At 33.5% G+C, this 19896-nt stretch overlaps 2 protein-coding genes and 1 long non-coding RNA gene across 3 annotated transcripts; all 3 read left to right on the top strand.

Annotated features, from left to right (window-relative positions):
- The first annotated feature begins 10546 nt into the window (after nt 1-10546).
- On the top strand, nt 10547-13165 carry LOC143576876 (uncharacterized). Its single transcript, XM_077060873.1, has 2 exons — nt 10547-10635; nt 10671-13165. Exon 2 carries the CDS (start codon nt 10814-10816, stop codon nt 11723-11725), a length of 912 nt encoding a protein of 303 aa, XP_076916988.1. The 5' UTR covers nt 10547-10635; nt 10671-10813; the 3' UTR covers nt 11726-13165.
- LOC143576872 (uncharacterized) lies at nt 11957-12867 on the top strand. Its single transcript, XM_077060871.1, has 2 exons — nt 11957-12550; nt 12619-12867. The coding sequence occupies exons 1-2, from the start codon at nt 11957-11959 to the stop codon at nt 12865-12867; spliced, it is 843 nt and encodes a 280-aa protein (XP_076916986.1).
- A 38-nt stretch (nt 13166-13203) lies between the features above and the next one.
- Nucleotides 13204-14302, top strand: LOC143576875 (uncharacterized). Its single transcript, XR_013143012.1, has 2 exons — nt 13204-13779; nt 14169-14302. It is a non-coding gene; the product is annotated as an uncharacterized LOC143576875 (long non-coding RNA).
- Nucleotides 14303-19896: the final 5594 nt, after the last annotated feature.

The raw sequence follows: 19896 nt of genomic DNA, 5'->3' as shown, positions 1-19896 counted from the left end.
TTTCCTGACTATCATAGCCATGTTCCACTTTAGATCCATTAACTCAAGATCTTTGGCATCTATTTGATAATAATCCTCATCGGTCATGTTGCAATTAGCAAGTTGACTACCCACCAATTGCTCATATAAGGACATGAAAGCTCCCATGGAGGCAAAATGTGTTTCTGCTTCCTTCATGTTTACAGTAGGTGGTGTAATAGGAGGAATTGAACCCGCACTAGTACCAGATGAACTTGAAGACAAATAAGGTTCAGTCACATCTTCTTAAGGAATCTCTTGATTTGTTTAAGAATAAAAAGCATAATTGGAAAATATGTACTCTTATGCGCAGGAAGTGCCCCACCATACAATGTTGGATCTTGATTACCCTTAGATGTACCTTGACATTTAAATTCAAACTCCCTTTTTCCAACTTGTGCACAAACTCCATTATAGTGAGCATTTGATTTTTGAAATACCCTATTTCTGTGAGAATCATCAGCTAAGTAGTGTGTGAATTTGGAGGAGCATTCTTGTAACACCCTACTTTTGGTTATAATAATAAAATAAATTTCGTCTATTTTATGATGGGTCGTTATCGGTTTAGATAATAAAATATGAGTTGGGCTAGTGTTGGGTAAATGGATATGGGTTATGGACTTGGGTTATGAAGGAAATAAGGAAAGACCATGGGATTAAGCCCATGATCCATAATTATATAAGCCTTAATTCCCATTTATCTCATTCATTTACACATATCCCATACACCACCAAAACACACACTTAAGATCTCTCTCTAGTTCTCTCCTTATCTAGCCAAACCAAGAAAGAGGAATTGATCCCGACACGAGGTAATAATATTATGATGTTGTATGAGCTTAAACCCGTTAGATATACTCGCGAAACGACGAGCTGACAACTTTAAATCGTTAAAGTCACGAGATCCGGGTGGAATCGGGTATTTAATGAGCAAAAGATGAGCCTAGGGATCACCCTAGCTCAGATCTGGATCAAACGGGACGAAAAGCGGTGAAAACGGTGCTGAAACACGTTTTTCCGGCCACCGCCTGGTTTTCCGGCACGGCGGCGCCGGAAAGGCGGTTGGGTGTTTAAAGATGTCAGAGAATGTTCTGAAATTCTCTGACAAACCCTAACCCTAATTCGTTGACAGATAATTAACGAACTAGGGGTGATTCGCCAAATAGTTCGTTAAAGAAAGCATAGCGAACTAGCTTCTGTTCGTGTTCAATTCGTTAAGGGAAAAGATAACGAATCACCCTTGATTCGTTATAGTCATTCGTTAAAGGAGATAATGAATTGGAAGGTCCAATTCGTTACATGAACTGATTCGTCAAAGGACCAGTTCGTTATAAGGTCCAGTTAGTTCAGTAACCAGTTCGTTAAAGGGTTCAACTCGCTACATGGACCAATTCGCTAAGATAAGCCAATTCGTTAAGAATGAGTAACGAACTAGACGTTTACAAAAGGACAGAACAATCCCTAGACTTAGAAAAGAATGAATTAATTACAAATAAGTCCTTGAACTTTTGAGATAGCGAATTAAATAATAATTTAAAATCCTAATGGAAATTGTGTTACGACAGCTCGACCCCAGCCAGGGGCTCTGCCCCTTGGACCCTGCTAGGGGTTGCCGCCCCTAGACCCCGCTGCCAGGGGCGCTGCCCCCGGACCCTCATTCTTTGTGGGTTATATAAAGATAGAAATACGTTATGCGAAGTAATAGTTAATTAATAAATGTAATCATTACACAGTTAGTCGTGCACAGTGCAAGAAAGGAATAACTATAAACGGAACGTAATCGCATTCAGGTGAGTTTCTAGCCCCATTCCTTGTTATGTTTTCGGGGCTGTGTGCATACTCGATGTGATTTGTTAATACACATATCCTAAGTGATAAGTGTATGCCTTATGTGAATTATGTGAAGGGTATGATTGACTGCTTGTTGGTACGTGAACGATCTTCGGATATTGCACGTATTGTCAAGTTATGATTAAGGTATAATGTTATGTATAATGTATGAATGATATGTACGCATGTCATGAATGAATGTAAGAAGTAGCCAGGTGTAGAAGAAAAGGGACTGAGCCCTAATAATACTCAAGGAAGAAAAGGGACCGAGCCCTAATAATTCTCAAGGCAGGAAACGGACCGAGCCCTTTATAATCTCGAGGCATAAAAGGGACTGAGCCCTAATAATACTCAAAGCAGAAAAAGGGACCGGACCCTAATAATATTCGAGGCAGAATAGAATAATGTAAAGTAGAAATTAGAATAAAGTATGAAGGTAAGAATATATACTATGTACGAAGTAAGAGAATATAAAGTATGTGCGAAAGTATGAAGTAATGAATGTATGGTATGTTGTATGATTAACTAGAACTCACTCAGCATAGCTGACTTTTAGTATGCACGCAGGTGAGTAGGATGAAGCAGCTGACTTGAGCGGGGCACATGGCAGAAGAATAAGAGTCTGGCATCTGAAGACTTGTTATGTGATGTTTTGATTTTGAATGACAAGATGAATGTTTTAAGACATGTTATGACCTATTTTGTAACGTTTTATTAAAGTTTTAATATTCTGCGTATGTTTTTATTAACTCTGATGACTAGAACTGTGTCGATGAGTAAATCCAACACCAAAGTAGGGCTACCGGTAACGGGGCCTTACAATTCTTCAAGGTATCAGTTTTATCACTTTCATCGGGGTTCATATTAAATCTAGTTAGCTCAGCTGTTAAATGACAAAACCTTATCAACAATTCACGAACAGTTTCTCCAGACGTGAGATTGAAGTTTTTGAATTGAAACTTCAGCATTGACTTGTTACTCTCTTGTGTATTATCCATGCTTCTGGATTTTAAACGTGGATACAATGGAGCAGAATGTTTATTATGATTGAATTGATGGAAAATGTGCTCAGGTAAAGCCATTGTTAAAGTAGAATAAGCCTTTATTTCGACTTCATATGCTTCCCTTTCCTCACCTTTCATTAGAGTAATTAGCTCATCCATCCGACCAGCACCAGGAGAATCAACAAACAATGGTTCATAAGTGTGCTCAGATCTTCGCATACATTCGGGATGAACTGCTCCCAAATGAGCACTAGCCCTTAAATCCCATTTTGGAAAGATTATTAAGCATTTGGTATGAGACGCGACCTCAGTATCATAGTTTAACATCAGTTGCATAATTGCATTATGAGATGACAAAGCATAATTTTCCATTTGTGAAAAGTTCATGTGTTTAATCTGTCAAATTGAAAAACTAAGGCATGAAACTTGATCAATTTGAAAACCGTGATAACAAATGAGAAATTTCTGGTGTAACGAATGATCCAGAATAGGCAATGACACGAATTAGACTTGACGAATGAGACAGTGAACTGTATGAAAAATGAAGTATAATGAATCAGGTATGAGGTATGACGAATGTGACTGTAGCGAATAGGGAATTTGTGTAACGAATGAATGGACAGTGACGAATAGGTTGTTAAAATGGTTATAACAACCAAATAACCGTTTAACGAATAAGTTCAAATAAGATAACGAATGAGCTCATAATCCATCAAGAAATTAATGAATGAATTCATCTCAAATCCAATTTCTAGACTTCAACAAACAACTCAATCCTTCATCAAACCAAAACAATACCACTCGTAACTCAAATCCAAACCATTTTGGACCAAATCCAAACTCAATTCACTACCAAACCACCTCAAATCAGTCAAAATCCCAATCAATTTTGACTCGCTTGACTTCGAAAGTCAAAATTCATATGTTTAAGCAACAATACTTTCCCGTTAAATCTGAAATCGATCAAAAAGAAAAAAATAATACAATTAACTCAGTCCAGATCAAGAATATGTCATTCCAACAAACCTATTAGAAAATCACAATCAATTATCATCTTAATTATCTCTAATTGATTGATTTGGGTCTGAAATCAAATATTTTCAAATTCATTTATAGTTAAGTCTCAAACAACAATCAAGTGTATCTAATTTTAGTCCAAGACACAATCAATCAGATGCCAAGGCTCTTATACCACTTAAAAATCTATGGTTGATTAGTCTGTTATGATCTAGTCGTTATATGATTGTGTTATTGCTCAATTAGATTACCTGTGTGTAATGTTGTATTGAGAGAGAATTCGGACAGAGTAACGAGGCTTAAATGTCATAAAGTAAGGACTTATATTAATTACTAATAATGTTACAGGGTATATATAGGTGATGACGCATTTGTTATACATACATAACAAACGAGCATCCCATTCGCTAAGCCATTCGTTACACAAACTATAGCGAATGACCTTCATACGTTATCTTCCATTCGTTAATATCACTAATGAATGAGGAACAAAACATTCGGTCTCATTCGTTAAAGACTCTTTAACGAATAAACCTTACATACATTTACCAAAATACCCCTATATATTAAATCTAAATTCCAAAATGTTAAGGAAATACCGAGACGACAAAACAATGTATCAACAGTGGTCAAGGATGATAAACGATAATTAAAAAATTTAGAAATAACCGACTTATATTATAACTAGAGAAATATAGCTCTAAAATGGATGTCTACATAGCTTTGGTTGTGATGGTGGTGACTGTTGTGATATCTAACAATTACATTATAGATGTTTATATTGTAGTCACCCAACTTGGTCACAAAGCATAAATTATGTCTATGATATATAAGAATTTATAATCTTTTCGACACTATAATATCTCCAAATAAGCGTATATCGGCAATTATATCAGAATAAATAACCTTTAATGTTTATAATTTCTATCTATGGGTAAATAAAAACCCTAAATAACAAAACGAGCTGATATACGAAGAAAAACGGAGATAGACTGTGAAAACATATTCAACACACCCCATGGTGAATCAAGGCATAGCCATGTCTAGAGCATACGAAGTAAAGACAAAATTTAGGAAGACAAAACATGGTTATGTTAGCCTCAACAAACCCATGTTCTCAAGAACATGGTTGTGCCTTCCCAAAACACACCCATGTCTACAATACAATATCAAAGGATAAAATTTGGACTGATGTGGACTCACCACGGCTGTGCTTTGCTTAACACGGTTGTGTTTTCACCTGATATACGGCCTGACAATGAGCATTCAATGTAGCTAGACAAAAATGTCACCATGGCTGTGCTTTTCTTAGGACAATCGTGTTTTAGGCACCTGATCAACCTGTAAATTGAATGATCATCTTCCTCATTCAATACACCTTACAACCTCATTTACTCTTCAAACACCTCTTTTCACCGCCATTAATAAGGGAACTATCCCATCCATCCAACCCTTGAAGATTAAGGAGATTAAGGTCTTGGAAGAAGTCATTAGCATATAGGACTAGTCAGCCAAATTGGTTAGTTTGTTTCAGTTTGATCATGTTTGTACTATACTTTGATGTATAAGACTATGCCTACTTGTTGCTAAAATTTCATAGTATCATCTTGGTTTATAATGAATCTTAATTGAAGTTTAATAATGTTAGTTAAACATGTGATCGATTTTAATAAGTAAAGGTTATGTTGCAATTATCACTTGATGAAGAATGTTATAATATTCTTAAAAGATACCCAAGTGCCATGCTTGACAATAAGCTGAGAAATTGCTAGTCTTCTGAGGCCTTGACGACCTTAAAAATAGAGACCAAGTTCCGAGCTTGAAGGTAAGCCGAGGAACTGCCACTCTTGTAACGGCTTGGTTAATAAATTAAGTAACCTTTAAAGAGACACAAAGTTCTGAGCTTCATGATAAGTCAAGGAATCACTATTCTTGTAAAGGCTTGGTTGAAGAAAAAACAGGAATATTTAACATCTACAAGCACCAAATAGGATGTTAGTAGTAATTAATCATTTTAAAATAGGAACCACCAACAATGTTTGAGAAAACGGATTGCTGATGTTCATCCACTAAAATCGGTTAATTACTCATTAAGTTCGCGTGCAACATAACCTATTTTAAACAACTCTTGGGTGGTTATTACATGAGTTCTATAGTTTCTCAAGAGTTGTACATATTAATACTTGGTAATGCAAGGTTAATCCTTTACAACTCAACTAATCTTAATTAGTATTTTATTTATGATACAAAGGTTATTTTTTACTAAGATATCAAGGACAATTCACTTAGTAATTTAAGGGATTGTCTCATCATTAAATTGAGTTATTTTATAAATATTTACTATAAACCACTTGCTTACATAAATGATGTTTTAGTGTAGATCATGAAGTTATGCATATCTCTTTCTTAAATTATCATGGAATAACATGACTTAGAAATAAGGTGTTATTCCCACACTTAATCACTATAGCAAGCTCATATCACATGTTTACTAACTAATTGTTAAACTAAGTTAAGAGGAGTTTCAACCGATATGATACACTTTTATCTTTGATCTTCTATTTAAATGTATAAAAACCCAAAAATATTTATGTTTAAAAATTTATGTTTTTAAAATTATTTAATTCTTTAAAATTCTTTAAAAATTTATGCTTTTAAAGTTATGTTTTTAAAATTCTTTAAAAATTTACTTGTCAAACCAAAACCAATATGATATTCACTTCCGGTTGAAATAAATACAACGATTTAGTAGTAAAAATCAAACAAGTGTGTCCGTGGATAGATACTTGTTTCTTACCTATACTTTACTATATATACGGTAGGTACACTTTCCTATTTGTGGTTTACTTAAGAGAATAATCATTTTTATAAATTTAGAACTAGATAGTGTGAAAAATCTTTTAAAACTTAACAAGCTTTTCATACTACATGCACATCACGTCAAGTTTTTGGCGCCGTTGTCGGGGACACACGATGAATTTTTACAAACAATCCAAGTATTTATTAAACCTTATCTATATCTATATTACATATAAAACATATTTGATGGGCAAAATGGTAATTTAACTCCTATAAGACGCCTGTAAAGAGGCGCCACTATATTTAATTCACGTCAACTATAATGAGTTACAATTCATTTCAAGCGAGCCATTACAAATTATCTCTGTTTAGCATTCAATTGAAATTAATATGGAATCGATTTCGATGATCTCTCTCCATACACTGTTAAAAGCCTTATTAATCTTTCCGTTAATTATCACCGGCGCACGCATTAACAATCAATCATCTGTTATGTTATCTGGTGCATTCAAGCCAATGCTCTGGCGACTGTTCTTCTCACTTTCATTAATATCACATCAATCAATCAATCATGCCCATCACTTTCATTAATATCACATCGATTTCATTAATTGAATATCCCATCGTCCCTTACCTGCAGTTTTTAAGGTTTCCCCAATTCTCAGTTTCTTCAAAATCCTCATCTGCTTCATTCTAACGCATTTAAATTGGCCCCAGGTTTTTTCTCTCTCATTCTACAGTTTGTTTCAATTGATTAGATTTGTTAATTTGGTTACAATTGTTGACGATTTAGGGGTTTCTGTTGTTGCTTAATTAACACAAAGTAAATTATTTTAGTTTGTTTATTCACTATTGAAGAGGTCTTACTTTGAAAGGTTACCCATATTTTTATCAAGACTTTAATAATTACATAAATATTTAGTATATGCGTTTTGTTATAAGGTTAATACGAATTATTCAGTTGTAATCGGGTTAAGAATTTGCATAAGCGAAAACCAGGTTGGTAATTTGGTTACAATTTTAAGCAAATCGAGTAACCAACTAACTTTGGTTTGTTTTTTATAATTGGTTTCGGCTCAGTTCAGTTTTTTGGTTATTCGGTTTCAAACCGAATAATGAACCAAGCCAAAGTTATAAGAAGTGTGAGAACATGGAGTTACGAAACATTTGGTTTTGAAAAAAAAAACAGTTTTATTGATAAACATGGATACTTCGGAAGATATGATGAAAAATGCAAAACATATACGATTGTTATTCATTTTGTTAAAATAGTTAGTGGTACAAACAATAACAATTATGCTAATGTGCATTTATTCTTGACATGAACTTGGCTCCATGTAGTACTCACTAATATTATAGTTTTTTTGGTAATAAACATTAAATAGAAATTGTTATTTTTAATTTTATTCAATGATCATTATATCTCAGATACATCAAAGGGGATCACTTTTTTATTCTTTCGGAAAAACGTTGGTTTCCTTTTGTAAATTCCCTGTGCTAATGAGTAATTATAATATTTTTTAACTTTTTGGGTATGAGCATTCAAATTTGGTATGCAGATGAAGAAATTAAAGTACTTGTTGCAGAAACATTGGGTGCAGTTGGGTTAAAGGTGAATTAAAAGGCAATTTGGTATACAAACCATGGAATTTTGATCGTTTGTGTGAATTTATATAGACTTTGATGACATGTTTACTATGGAATTCATTACTTTGTGACTTTGTTGTAAAGATGGTTGCCTTTGCTGTCAGGGAGTTGAGGAGTGGATACCATCTGAGGTGGCTGGAGGGATAAAAAATAGAGTGGCTTATGACACAAGTAATACAATAGGACATGAGGTATAGATAATGGTGCCCGGTTATGCAACTACTTGATATTATTTTACCCTTTTATATGTTTTTGATCATAAGCTCGAGCTTGGCTTGTTTACTTACAAGAACTAGAGCTTGCGTCGTTTCAATTTCTATTTCTAAAGCCCGAGATCGGCATGTTTACTTACAAGAACTAGAGCTTGTGTCGTTTCAAGCTCTATTTCTAAAGACCGAGCTCGGCATGTTTACTTACAAGAACTGGAGCTTGCGTCGTTTCAAGCTCTATTTCTAAAGCCCGAGACCGGCTAATTTACTTACAAGAACTGGAGCTTGCGTCGTTTCAAGCTGTATTTCTAAAGCTCGAGCTTAGTTCGTGAGTAGTTTTCAAATTGAGCTCAGCTCATTTTTATTTAGTAATTAATTCATATACATTTTTAATTAATTATATATATTTATATATTTATGATTACAGTTTTTATGATTTCAACCTCAATTTTTATGTTGCATTTTTGTTTTATTTAAATCGAAATTCATAGTGATACGTGAATATTCGATTCAACCTCTATATTTATATTGTATTTTATTTTATTGAAAACAAAATCATGGTGATACATAAATATTCGATTTCAACCTAAATTTAATGTTGTATTTTGTTTATTGAAATTGAAATTAATGGTGATACGTGGATATTCGATTTCAACCTCAATTTTATGTTGCATTTTGTATTATTGAAATCAAAATTCATGGTGACATGTGAATATTCGATTTCAACCTCAATTTTTATGTTGTATTTCATTTTATTGAAATCGAAATTCATGGTGATACGTGAATATTTGATTTCAACCTCAATTTTATGTTGTATTTTGTTTTATTGAAATCAAAATTCATGGTGACATGTGAATATTCGATATCAACCTCAATTTTTATGTTGTACTTTGTTTTATTGAAATCAAAATTCATTGTGATACATGAATATTCGATTTCAATCTCAATTTTATTGTTGTATTTTGTTTTATAGATATATTAAAACTCTTGAAATTTGATCAATTTATCTCATGTTAATTTTCAAATTTTCCTAATGTTGTTTTACTGCATGTTATGTTATCCCTTTACCCTATGTTATTTTACAAATTTACATCATGTTGTTTTACCTCATGTTATTTGTAAATTTTCCTCAACAATTTACCCCATGTTATTTTATACATTAACCCCATAATGATTACCTTATGTTTCTTTAAAAATTTACCCCACAAAATTTTATCCATTTTACCTCGTGTTATTTTAAATTAACATCATGTTGTTTACCTCATGTTATTTTATCAATTTGCCTGATATATCTATTAAGTCTACCTCATGATATCAATTTACCTCATGTTATATTATCAACTTACCTCATGTTATTTGTCTAGTTGCCTCATGTTATTTTTTTCAAAGTTATCTCTTGCTATTTTGACAATTTACCTCAGACCCCACCTCAATAATATTTCATGTATTGTATCTCAATCTCAAACTCAACATTATGTCACACCATTTTAACAAATTATCTCAAGCTCTATCTCAAATTCTATATGATTCCTTGCAATTTCTAACCTTGGTTTATTCTCATTATGTCATACTCAATTGTGTTTTAATAAGTTACTCAACTATGCATATTCTATAGTCTTCGAACTCTTGTGTTTGGGGATTATTGACAACTCGACATGATTTGTCACCGCATCATATGTTATATCTCAATCTTCATTATTATCTCATCTCAATGTATAGTTTTCTTTTCTTCTTCAACTTAAGTATCATAATTTCATATTTCTCTTGCACCTCATCGCACCATTTTTTTTTGGAAAAATGGATTTAAATAATCTCACCTTTAATGGATTGGCCAATAATAATCCCACCTCCGGTATTTCCCGTTGGCAGTCCCACCTTTTCAATGTTTTTTGTTTTATAAACCAGCGTTAAAAAAAACTTTACGGGGTTAAGTATTTGCTTATGTGGCGAGTGACTAGGCAATTTAATATCCACCTGGCTTTTCCCTTTATATCCCCCCTCCTCCCATTACCTACGTGTAATCTCACCCATTTCTTTTATTATTTACAACCGTAAATAACTTAATCAAATCCCAATTCATTTCCTAGAACCCTAATTCGAAGAAGACAGTCGTCAAAATCCCCAATTCAAAGGAAACGATTAGCAGAGCCCTAATTGTTGTCCATCGGAACCCTAATTCGATGAAGACGATCTACAGATCTTGCAATAAGGTATGTTCTTGAAATGTGTAAATCCTTATTATCCAAAATAAAGTAATTTATTTTCGTTAATCCTTATTCCACTTCTAAAATGATTAGGATGGATGAAAAAATCAAAGTTAAAGCATGGCATGGTGGGAAGCTACAACCAAATCCGAAATTGCACTATGAAAGAGGTGATAGTTATATGTTTGAGGTGGAAGTAGATAAGACGTCTTATTTTGAGCTGCTGGACTCTTTGATTGAGACTAAGTCTTATTCAACTAGGGACTTTGAGTTGTATTATTTGATGCCTAGAAAGAAGTTTGATGAAGGACTTAGGCAGATTAAGAATGATAAAGATGTGATGGACATGGTGGTCAATTTGAGGGACAAAGATGTCTGGAATATCCTCCATCTGTATGCACAAGGTAACACCAAAGCCCAAATTGAAGCCCAACCCATTAACACCAAAGCCCAACCCATTAAAACCCCCATTAAAACCAAAGCCCATCCAGAAAACCAACCTGTGAAAGGGTTTACTAAAGCTACTGCCAATAGAATCTTAACTCCTACCAAACTGCTCTTAGGCTCCACTAGTTGTACCCTTCCCAAACCAGTCACCAATCAAGAATTCCAAAGTGAGATACAAGTTGACAATGGATCTGCATCTGAAGGAGAGGCAAATGGATCTGATGATGGATCAGAGTTAGAAATTGAAGAAGAGTTGAATCTAGATGATGATGCAGTTTGGACAGATGATGATGATGATGAGTGGAAGGAATCTGTTGCTGCAATAAAAGAAAGTAAATTGGCAGAAAAGGAGTTGGTTGAAAGGTTATTAAAAAACTTCCATAGTGAAATTCAAGTTGAAGAAGCACATAGTGATTGTAGCAGCTATGAAGACTCTGAGGGGGATGCCAACTCACCTGGAGAGAGTGAGGATGATGATATAAAGGGAAAGAAGCACAAGGTAAAAGTTCCTGTTGTAACTGACTATACAGATTGGTCAAAGTGGGAGTGAGTAGTTGGTACAAGGTTCCCAACAAGGGAAGCTATTAGAAATGCTGTTAGAAATTATGCAGTTTGTAATGGGAGAAATCTTAGAGTTATAGTAAGTGACAAGAACAGGCATGGAAGATTAGGTTTTTGTTGTGTCAAGGATTGTCCATTCAAGGTGTATGCATCTTTTCATCCTAGGAAGGGTTGATTCTTGATCAAAACTGCAATTAATGAACACACTTGTCAGAGAAATATGTTGAAAAATAGACAACTTAATGCTGACTTTATAGTTGACCAGTTCCTACCAATTTTCAAAGCTAAACCACATTGGTCTGCAAAGGATATACAGGATGCAGTTAAGGAGAAGTTTAAGGTTCTAATTACTAACTGGATGGCTTATAAGAGTAAGACAAGTGCTCAATGGAAATTGCATGGTTCAATGAAAGATCATTATTGTAAGTTGAAATCATATTTAACAGCCTTGAAGCAAGTTAATCCAACATCAACCTTTAAACTTGTGACTGTCCCATCAGAGTATTATGGAGTTGATGATTGTGTAGAGGTTTTTTTTAGGTTGTTTGTTTGTTTTGATCCAGTCAAACAAGGTTTTCTAGCAGGATGCAGAAAACTTTTATGTCTTGATGGCTGCTTTCTAAAAACATTTCTTGGTGGAATGTTATTGGCTGCAATTGGTAGAGATGCTAATGATCAGATGTATCCAGTAGCTTGGGCTATAGTAGAAGGTGAGAACAATGATAGTTGGGAATGGTTCATGACTGAGTTGAAGAAGTGTTTGGATGTAACTGATGAGGGGAAGGGTTGGACACTTGTATCTGACCAGCAAAAGGTACATTTAAAGGTTTTATCTTATAGTTTATTTAAATTTTTATTCATTTCAACTATATGTTCTTTCAGGGATTACTGAATTCTGTTGCCTCTGTTTGGAGTAATGCTGAGCATAGGAATTGTGCTAGGAACATATATGCAAATTGGCATAAAAAGTTCAAGGGTGATGAATTAAAGGAGTTATTTTGGAGGGTTGCAAGAGCATATAATGAGGCTGATCACAAAATTGCACTTGAAGATATGAAGCAAGTGAAAGTTAAAGCATATGAAGCATTCATTAACCAGAATCCAAAATGCTTCTACAGGTGTTATCTTTAAACTTATACTAAATCTGATGTTATTGTTAGCAATATGGCAGAGACATTTAATGGTTATATATCAAGTCTAGATCCAAGCATATAATTGATATGTTAGAGGATATAAGGTTGGCAATAATGACAAGATTAATTACCAAGAAAAATGAAATGTCTGCTAAAAAGGTTGTGGTATGCCCTAGAGTTCAAAAAAGGAAACTGGATAGAGAGAAGGACAAAGTTTATATGTGTAGTGTGTACCTATCAAGCAACACAGTGTTTCAAGTTAAGTCCTATGATGATGTATCTGTAGACATCAAGAACAGAACATGTAGGGACTTAACTGGTATCCCATGTCATCATATATGTGCAGTTGCAGGATTTATGAAAAGGAATGCTGGGGATTTTGTTGATAGTAGTTACACAAAGGAGATGTATCTCAAGTCATATGAACACACTATTCCACCATTGCCTTCAGCAAAATATTGGCCAAGTGTTGAATTACCATTAAAACCTCCACCCATCAAGATTGGTCCTGGCAGACCTAAAAAGAACAGATAGAAAGATCCTCATGAGACCAAGAATCCTGGGAAGCTAAGGAGGCATGGTTTGTTAATGACTTGCAAGAACTGTAATGAAAAGGGCCATAACAAGTCATCTTGTTCTAAAATTGCACCTCAAGGTTCTCAAGTTTCAAGAAAGAGGGGTAGGCCAAAAAAGTCAATAGCAACAACACAAGGTAATCCACAACCTTCTAGGGCCAGTCAACAAGCTTCTCAAGCCACTCAAAATCTCAGCCATTTCAAAGGTCAAAGGGGAAGGCACCAAAATCAGCAGCATCACAATCTCAATCTTCTCAAGGGCAAGCTAAGAGAGGAAGGCCAAAAAAGGTTGCCAAGACCAAAGATGGACCAGAATGAAGTCTAGATGCTGTGTTGTGTTTCAAACTTGATATCTATGAACTTGTTATGTGTTATTTGTCTATTGTTATGTTATGTTTTTGTTCTAAACTTGTGCTCTATATACTTGGTACTAATGGTTTTTGGATAATGATGTGCTAATTATGTTATGCCAATGCAATGTTTAGTGTCAATTTTGTCAATGTCAATACATGTGTAATCATATTGTGCAATGTCTTTAGAGTCAATTTGGTCAATGCAATGTGTTTAGTGTCAATTTGGTCACTACAATATATTCATAGTAACCAATACTAAAGTTGGGCTGAAAATAACAAGAACATTGCAACCAATACACAAACAAATACTTAAACATAAGCTATATTTTTGGCATTCCACTTGCATCAAAATTTGCCAATACATATCATAGTTCTTACATACATTCTTCTACAAAAGCCAAGATAAGCTGACTAGTCTTACATTCATAGTTATACAAAAAGCCAAGCTAACTAGTCTTTCCCACATGGGTCAAAATAAGAAGTACATTGCAAACAATACACCACATGGGCATTCCACCTTCTGTTTTTTTCAAGCTCTTGTTCTCCTCTACAAGCAACTTCTTCTCTAACTCTAGCCTTTGAACATTCATCTCAAGCATGCTGCAGTTGCACCGATTTGTTTTTAGAGCATCAACATCTTCTTTCCAAATAAAGAAATTGCAATCGGATCTCTAACAATAAACACCCACTCTTTAGAATAAAAAGACATCGAACAACACAAAATTGGTAGAGATGCAAACTTACAGGCCACAACGAGCAGCCATAAAATTCTTGACGTGGCCTGGAACTTCGTTTTCCGGCTACTCCGAGTGTCGCAACCAGGTCGTGCTTACAATAGACCTTCCCGTTGGTGTCAATCCTAAAAAGCTTAGGGTTTTGTGCGCGATAAGAAGAGGACGAACTCATTTTCGGATCCAATCGACAATTTTGTGGTCAATCGGATTCAATCGGATTCAAAGGGAAAAGATAATTAGGCCCAGGGTAAGTTTTGGGGTTTAAAGAAAGGGGTGAGATTACACGTAGGTAATGGGAGGGGGGGGGGATATAAAGGGAAAAACCATGTGGATATTAAATTGCCTAGTCACTCGCCACATAAGCAAATACTTAACCCCGTTAAGTTTTTTTTAACGCTGGTTTATAAAACAAAAAACATTTAAAAGGTGGGACTGCCGGCGGGAAATACCGGAGGTGGGATTATTATTGGCCAATCCATTAAAGGTGGGATTATTTAAATCCAATTTTCCTTTTTTTTCAATGTCACACAATTTATCAAACCCAAACCAAAAGTAGGAAATACCCTATCCATGCAAGATCCTGTAATGCTTTCTTGCCGCCAATGGTTCCACTTCAGAATGATTGAGTCACCTTGGTTAAACGTATCATGAACCCATTTCGACCCAGACAGACAACTCAATTATTAACCATTTTCGCAAGCCGGTACTCATCTCCTTTATAGCAAGCGCACTTGCTACCCTTTTGAAGGTCTAACCTATTTCTGTCCTGCAACACCTTCATCAACATTCCATGACCATTTAAACCTTATTTGTATTTATACTACCTCTTCATATTCTTCAAAACTTCATCTTTATAACCATGCATATTTTTTGCATTCATTTTAAGAAAACCCTATAAATATAATTTCAAACCCTCAATTACTGATAAAATAATTAACTAATATATATATATATATATATATATATATATATATATATATATAAAGATTTTCTTTAAAACCAAAATTTTTCCATTTGAATCAAAGCTTAAAAATACTTTTGTTTCAAAGTAGATCTAAGCTCTATGAAGTTTTTATACTATCACTATTGTATTTTAGACAAATATCGATCCCTTAGAATAATTTTTTTCTATGACACCGCCTAAAGTAAACATTGATTCTACATTAAAGGTTTCTCGTAAGCTTTAACTAACTAAGGATTTTGTTCATATATATATATATATATATATATATATATATATCATGAAAAAAATTAACGCTTTTGCAACCAATTTTCACAAACCAAATGGAGATTTATAAAACTATCAACTTCCCTTTTACATCAACGCATATCAAAGTCATCTTTCTCATCTTTTCAAAAACATCCATCTTAAAACCCACTTGAACTTCATTTAACAATCCATTCTCACCATCACCATTTCCAACAACACCAACCATGACGTTATGCTATTCCTTTGTGCAAAGAGCAAATCTTACAACAACCCACATAACTGCACTCCCTTGACGTAACCTATGTAGCCATGAGCCTACTTCTGTTATCATTTCGGAGGAAGAATTCTCGATATCTCTTGGGAACTCATGTTTGAATATCCGTATTGTACTTCCTGAAACTGACTAACTATAAATTGGATTACCAACATTGTTCTAATGGACATAGAAGTAGTACCTGTGCAAACAGCTAGTTTGCCTCCTACATTCGAAGTTTAAACGCCTTGTTGGTTCTTTTATTATATCCAAAATCGACACACAATTCTTAACTTATGTTGTGCTTGATTACGTTCAAACTTCTTAGTATTTGACAAAAGCCTTTAAGGTGCCTAAACGGAACCCTACACTCAAAATTTTATTTCTAGTATTTTCTTTCACATATTTACCTTTAGTATTTTTTTTTCATAACTCACAATAAAACTAACTATGTGGACCATGCGACGACATTAGTAATTACGGATGCATATGTAATTACAAAGGTCCCCGCATGGAAATCATAACATGAACTACTGTGTAGAATAACTCAGATGCTAGGGTGATTTTGGGCAACAATACAAATGGAATATGAGAAGGACATGGTGGATACGTCGTTGGTACATCCTATACATAAGTGTCCATATCATTTTCAACATTTGTAGTATTTTTCAGGTCACTCGAATATCTGTGTTATTTTATTTTCTTAAATAAAATTCTTCACACTTTTGTTTTACTAAAACGACCCCATATCGTAGTCTGTTTCATTTTTTTGTTAATTTTTAGATGAAATTTCTAAAAGCTGTGAATCATGTGACATTCGTCAATTTTCAAATCTGAAAGCCGACCCATTTTAAAATTCTCATATAATGCGGATCCTCATTTATTAAGAGAAATATTGATTACATGTCATTTTGATTCGATTTTTTTATAATTTATGATTGTAAATATTATTATCTACATGCTCATACGATCTTTGACTAAGTTTTCGTCATTAATTTATTTACTTCTCATGTATGTACATTAGTTATTATCATAGTAACTTTAAGTCTTATATGTTTGTGAATTCACAAATAGTTTTACGCTCGGATTAATGAAACAACATTCACATCATATCAATTTGTAAACTCAGATAAACAATGTATAGTTTATCAAATGAAATGTGTACTTCTAATATATTTATATAACTTGATATAGTCACGTTTATTTATTAATTTATTTAAACTTATTATTTTTAGGAATATTTCATCATCACATACCTATACCATATTCAAGTATTATAATATCATTATTTTTCATCAATTGAGTCAAAACAATTTAATTATTCTTTTGACTAGCTCTTGAAATTCTTTTTGCATTGTTATTAACGATTTTATAGCTATATAAACCACACCTCCATCCATTACACCTCCATCCATTTCTAACTCAAACTATCTCACTCCCAATTTGTGTTAAAGTCCAAGTTTGACCGAAAAATTCAAATAATCAAAGTTATTCTTTTTCTTCAATATTCCATCATCGAGTAATTATTGTTCTATTTTTTGTACAACTTATCGTGTGATCGTTACCATGTTGTCACCTTATTTTGACAATCATGGTTATGTTTCACTACCGCTTGTCAACGCGTCTAATGTTCAGTTACAAAAGTTTTATGTTATTAACTTACTTTTGCAAAACTAATTAACCAAACTAAAATTTTCCAACATGACACTTCATCTTATCATTTCAAACATGTTAGACATAAACCGTCTCAAAACCGAGTTCATGTCTGACCAAAAATAAACCACTCGTTTAAATTGTTTTCTTAAATAATATCCGGTTCGGAAACGAACCAAATTCATTAAAATTAACTAAAAATATTATAACCTACATTTTTTTCAAAAACTATAATACATTTGACTAAAAGTCAAATAACGTTTTTCTATTAACTTATAAAATAGAATAAAATTATATATTTAACAAACTTTTTATTTAAAAATTTATAAACCGAACATATCGACCATCTATTTCTTATTTTCCGCAGCCGCATTTTGATCCTAGTTATTTTCTTATCTAAGGTCGCTCGTTGAACCGAACTTTGTCGGTTCATTCGCTTAAGGCATCTTCATTTATTTACTTATTTCTCGCTAATTAACATGTGAGTTTCTCACACCCCGTTTTTTTTACTTGTTTTAATTGGCCTCATTACTTCAAACAACAATTCTCATCATGGAATTGTGTGTTAGTACTTGCTTGCAAGGTTGCAAAAGTCGTTAGGCCGACCCTAGGCAGTCGACTAGGGAGTTGGGTGTACTCGGAGTACTCGGAAATTGTAAATATAAAGAAAATTAATTTTTGGATATTATATACATGCCAAATATCATAAGTATACTAATATTTATAATAAAATAAGTGAAATTCAATATAAATAAAAGAAATACATTTTTAAATACTAAATTATTCTAAAATTTGCTAATCAATAACTAAAAAAATGATATTATTTTTTTAATATTATAGAAAATATGAATTATGTTTTATTTTTTAAGTCAAAATCGGCCAAAGTTGACTTACTGGATACAATTCTGGCCGAAGTTGACCACATTTGATCGATTCTTAGTAACTAGGCGGAGTTAAAGAAACTCTCCTCGACGTCATGCCTTGTAGCGAGTGCTCGGGGAGTACTCGGCCTTGGAAACCTACTTTTACAACATTGCTTGCTTGTATGAATTATGCCTCATTGATTGATTTGTGTTCATTATTATTTAATAGCCGCAATAACTTCAATAAGTACGATCATACACTCCTCATGAGTTCTATAATTTCTCAAGAGTTGTTTGTGTTAATACTTGGTAATGCAAGGTTAATCTTTACAACTCAACAAATCTTAATTGATATTTTATGTATGATACAAAGGTTATTATTTACTAAAATATCAAGGATAATTCACTTAGTAATTTAAGAATTGTCTCATCTTTAAAGTGAGTTATTTCATAAATATTTACTATAACCACTTGCTTACAGAAAATGATGTTTTAGTGGAGATCATTAAGTTATGCATATCTCTTTCTTTAATTATCATGGAATAACATGACTTAAGAATAAGGTGTTATTCCCACACTTAATCATTATAGCAAGATCATATAACTAATTGTTAAACCAAGTTAAGAGAAGTTTGAACCAATATGATACACTTTTATCCTTGATCTTCTATTTAAATGTATAAAACCCCCAAAAATATTGTATTTTAATTTATGTTTTTAATTTCCTTTTAAGATTTACTTGTCAAACCAAAACCAATATGATATTCACTTCCGCTTGAAATAAATACAACGATTTAGTAGTTAAAATCAAACAAGTGTGTCCATGGATCGATACTTGGTTCTTTCCTATACTTTACTACATATACGATAGGTACACTTGCCTATTAGTGTGTGGTAGATAATAATCATTTTTATAAATTTAAAACTAGACATTGTGTGAACAAGTATTTGAAAACTTTAACAAGCTTTTCATACTACATCCACATCACATTAGTCTCAACCACTCAACTTGGCCAACAAGGTCAACTTGGCCACCAAGGAATTGGAAGAAAGTTTCATAATACCCCTTAAACTTTAACCAGCATGTTAAAACATCTTGGGCCGGGTTCACTGACTTGTGACCCATAATATAAATTAATCCAACAGTCACTCCTCTAATTTCTAATTCGAATTAGAAAGGTATTCAACTCCAAGTAACTCTCACATCTTTGTTAACCTGATTCTTTTGAGTTCCTTAGTGAGGATATCGACACGTTTTTTAATCCCGTTAATGTGGTCAACAACCTCGCCATCATTGTAGAAATCTCTGATAAAATGAAACCGAGACTTTATATGCTTTGTTAAACTATGAAAAATCGGGTTTTTCACAAGGGCTATTGCGGACGT

Source organism: Bidens hawaiensis, unplaced genomic scaffold, assembly GCF_021521415.1.
Source record: "Bidens hawaiensis isolate Kalapana, Puna unplaced genomic scaffold, B.hawaiensis_p1.1 tig00028327_1, whole genome shotgun sequence".
Lineage (NCBI taxonomy): Eukaryota > Viridiplantae > Streptophyta > Magnoliopsida > Asterales > Asteraceae > Bidens > Bidens hawaiensis.
The sequence above is the reverse complement of the archived record's forward strand: the minus strand, read 5'-3'. Positions and strand labels throughout refer to the sequence as shown.